General features: G+C 66.9%; 1 protein-coding gene across 1 annotated transcript; it reads left to right on the forward strand.

Moving 5' to 3' along the window:
• The first annotated feature begins 239 nt into the window (after positions 1–239).
• ATP5F1D (ATP synthase F1 subunit delta) lies at positions 240–2,514 on the forward strand. Its single transcript, XM_059388469.1, has 4 exons — positions 240–457; positions 1,070–1,223; positions 1,711–1,799; positions 1,958–2,514. The coding sequence occupies exons 1-4, from the start codon at positions 317–319 to the stop codon at positions 2,078–2,080; spliced, it is 507 nt and encodes a 168-aa protein (XP_059244452.1). The 5' UTR covers positions 240–316; the 3' UTR covers positions 2,081–2,514.
• The last annotated feature ends 1,113 nt before the right edge of the window (positions 2,515–3,627 follow it).

A 3,627-nucleotide genomic window follows, 5' to 3' on the forward strand; every position in this document is an offset into this window, starting at 1 on the left:
ATGGCTCTTGCGCCTGGCATCCAAGGAGCGCCCCCAAAGTCTTGAATTCAAGTAATCCCTGCTCCGCGGAGGCTTTTGGCACATACCTCATCTTACCCCGCGGTGGGGGGGGGGTGTTTCGGGTACTGGAAGGAAACTACAAGCCCCAGCATGCCGCGCGCGGGGCGCAATGCATCATCCGTGTGCGCGGCTCGCTGGGAGTCGTAGTGCGCGCGTGCGCCTTTGCCGGGACTCCTCTTCCCAGAGGTCCCCGCGCGTCGTCCTCCTCGTCCTCCAGCTGCCCGCGTTCGGCTGGAGTCCCCCGGCCGCCGTCGCCATGCTGCCCGCCGCGCTGCTCCGCCGTCCGGGCCTGCGTTCGCTCGCACGCCAGGCCCGCGCCTACGCCGAGGCCGCCGCTGCTCCGGCCCCGGCTGCGGGCCCGGGACAGATGTCCTTCACCTTCGCCTCGCCGACGCAGGTTCGGAGGCCGGTCTGGCTCGGGACCCCGGTTGGCCGCCGTCTCCGGTCCGGACCCTAGTGGTCCGCTGTCGGAGACCCCCGCCATTGTCCCGCTCCCTGCGTCCCTCCCCGGCGTCGTCCAGAATCCGGGCTCCGCAGCCTCCGGCTGTCCGAGGCCCCCAACCCCTCTGGGATCCCGGACCCGCGCCCCTTCCGTCTCCTTTGGTCCGGCTTCCGAGCCCCCCACCTGGGGGTCGCCCCCGCACTCCTGCCCGAGCCCTACGAGTGGAATCCGAGTCCTGTACAATCCTTTGGAAGCCAACGTCCACGGACTCGACCTCCCCGCCCCTCCCGCCCCCTCCGCATGTCCCACAGCGTCGGACACTCGTTCTCCTGGGTGCCCGCCCGGCCGGTGCGCCCTTTGTGCTCCTGCAGCGTTTGTGTGTGGACGGGCCCTGCGCTAGAGGCCGGCAGGGAGAGGCTGCGGGGGCCAAAACCCCTGTGTCGCGCGGCGGGGCGTCTCTGTGTCGCCGTCAGTGTTCCTTCCTGCCTTTGGCCCTTGTCCTGCAGGGGGGCCGGTCCCATCGCCCAAGACTGGCCTGCAGTGACGCGCTCCGTGTCGTCTTTCCAGGTGTTTTTCAACGGGGCCAACGTCCGGCAGGTGGATGTCCCCACACAGACGGGAGCCTTTGGCATTCTTGCGGCCCACGTGCCCACCCTGCAGGTCCTGCGGCCGGGGCTGGTGGTTGTCCATGCTGAGGACGGCACCACCTCCAAATACTTTGGTGAGTCTGGTGGGAAGGGGCTGGCTAGGGGCCGCGTACTTCCTCAGGCCGGATCCGGTGTCTGGGCACCGGCTTGGGAAGAGAAAGGGCACAGAGCAGACTGGGGATTAAGAAGCTTGCAGGGGGGCGGGGTGGGGGACAGGGTCTCCCAGAGAAGGCAAGCCGGGTGCCAGAGGGGCCCCTTAGGAGGTGCAGGCCCCTGCATCCCAAGTCGTGCCTCCACTAGCACAGCTGCGAGGAGCAGCAGGGTTCGAACCCCGCTCCCGCCTCCGTCCTCATGCTGGCTTCGCCGATGGGCTTGTGGGTGTCCCCTACATCCAGCCCCCAGTGGATGCCCCTGAGCCCCATGTGCGTGTGTCATTCTCTCCGGCTGCTTGTTTTCCGTGTTAGACTCTAGGGCTACAGCGTGGAGCCACTTTCCTGGTTTGGGGGCGATGGTGTCACCTACAAGGGGGTGTGGAGGTCTCACGTCTTCCTCTTCCTGTAGTGAGCAGCGGCTCGGTCACAGTGAACGCGGATTCCTCCGTGCAGCTGCTGGCCGAAGAGGCCGTGACGCTGGACATGCTCGACGTGGGGGTGAGTGTCCCGGGGAGACGGATGCACCGAGGAGGCGGGGCTATGCTAGATATGGCTTCAGGGAAGGGAACTTGAGTTTGGTGGCGGGGCCGGCACCAGGCTGCCGGCACCAGGCTGCCGTCGCCGCTTGGCTCTCACCCGTTCCCCACTTCCCGCAGGCAGCCAAGGTGAACTTGGAGAAGGCACAGTCGGAGCTGTCCGGGGCCACGGACGAGGCCTCCAGGGCTGAGATCCAGATCCGCGTCGAGGCCAACGAGGCCCTGGTGAAGGCTCTGGAGTAGGCAGTGCGTGGCCCGGGCCAGCAGGGAAGCCGAGGCCCAGAACTGGGCAGCGGGTGTCCCGGGCAGGCTGAGCTGGCTGGCGGGGTGGGTTGGGCAGAAAGGGCTGTGAGCCGCCCGCAGGGCTTCTCCTGTGGCTGCAGCGCTTTCGCCAGAGAAGGCCGCCAGGGGGCAGCACGGCTCTAGCGTCCCGCCAAGAGCCCACCTCCTGGCCAGGGCGGCCAGGCCTGGTGGTTGGGGTTGAGCCCAGAGACCTGCTCTGCTGTTTGAGGAGGGGCTGTGTCCCCCCCACACCTGCCAGGCTCCTTCCCCCAACCTCATGTGTCACCCACCATCCCCCTGAGCCTGTAGCCCCTGCCATGAAGACCCGCTCCCAGCCGCCTCCGAGGGATGGCCAGCCCCCAGCTCGAGCCCCCCATTAAAAGCCAGGGACCCGACTCGTGTACGCTGCTTCTGTGTGCTGCCTCGAGCTGTCTTCAGGACCTTCCCAGGCCTTTGTCCCAGCCGTGTGTGTCTCTGCACGCGGATCAGGCTTTAAACACCAGCCTCAGGCTCCAGGGTTTAGAAGCTGGGGCCGGAAGGTCCTCGGGGTCTGTAGTAAATTGGGGAGCGGGGTGTGCAGGGGGCGTGGCCTGTAAAACCAGGGTAGGTGGTGGGCGGGGTGCCATCAGCCCAGGAGGGTGGGGATTGGCACAGGCTGTGGGCTGGGCGTGGGGAGACGGCAGGCAGGGGCGTGGCTGCTGCTCCAGGGCCAGGCCTGGGCTGCTGGACAGCCACCTGGGGCTCCGCCAAGTTTCAGGATGTGCTGTCTGCCCTGTGGGCTCCCTGGCCCGCCCCAGGCACGCTGGGAAGAGGCGGGTCCTGCCTGCTCCCACAGAGGCCCAGCCCTCTGCTAACCCGGCCTGTGGGTGGCCTGGCTGGCCGAGCGCCTTGTCCCTGGTGGTGTTGGCACCTCTGTGCCATCCAGGCCCCTGGGCTGGCCCCAGATGGGGTGGGGCTGCCAGGCGGGGGCAGCCCTGGCTCTGGGCAGCTTCTGTGCTGTTCCATTTCTTCTCTGTTGCAAGCACGGGGGTGGCCAAGAAGCTGGCTCCAGGTGGCCGTCAGGAGACTTTGGGGGAGGGGTCTCCTCACACCCCTGCCTGAGCCCTGGGCCTGAGCAGGACTGACAGGGGGTTCCAGGGTGGTGAGTGTGCAGGAGAGCCTGGGCTTTCCCATGTGTCACTGGCAGCCTGGAGGTGACAGGGAGGCCACCCCCAACCCCCAGGCATGTGGTCAGCACAGATGGACTGAGGATTTGTGTGTCATGGTCCCGTGCAAGTGACTGTCCCCTGGCTTCACTGGTGCTGTGTGGCGGGAGCCTTGCTTGTGGAAGCCTCGTCGTGAGCTCACAGCCATGGGGTCTTTCTCCCTGGGTCCCCCTACTCAGGTTGGTAGGCCAAGCAGCTGGCTCTCCCCAGGCCAAAGAGTGTTGTGACAGCCATGGGCTCATAGGAGCAGGCCCACTCCTCCCTGTTCTGGGTTTTGGGATTCATGGTCACGCTTTGGGAACT

The sequence above is a fragment of the Mustela nigripes genome, chromosome 2 (genome assembly GCF_022355385.1).
Source record: "Mustela nigripes isolate SB6536 chromosome 2, MUSNIG.SB6536, whole genome shotgun sequence".
Classification (NCBI taxonomy): Eukaryota; Metazoa; Chordata; class Mammalia; order Carnivora; family Mustelidae; genus Mustela; species Mustela nigripes.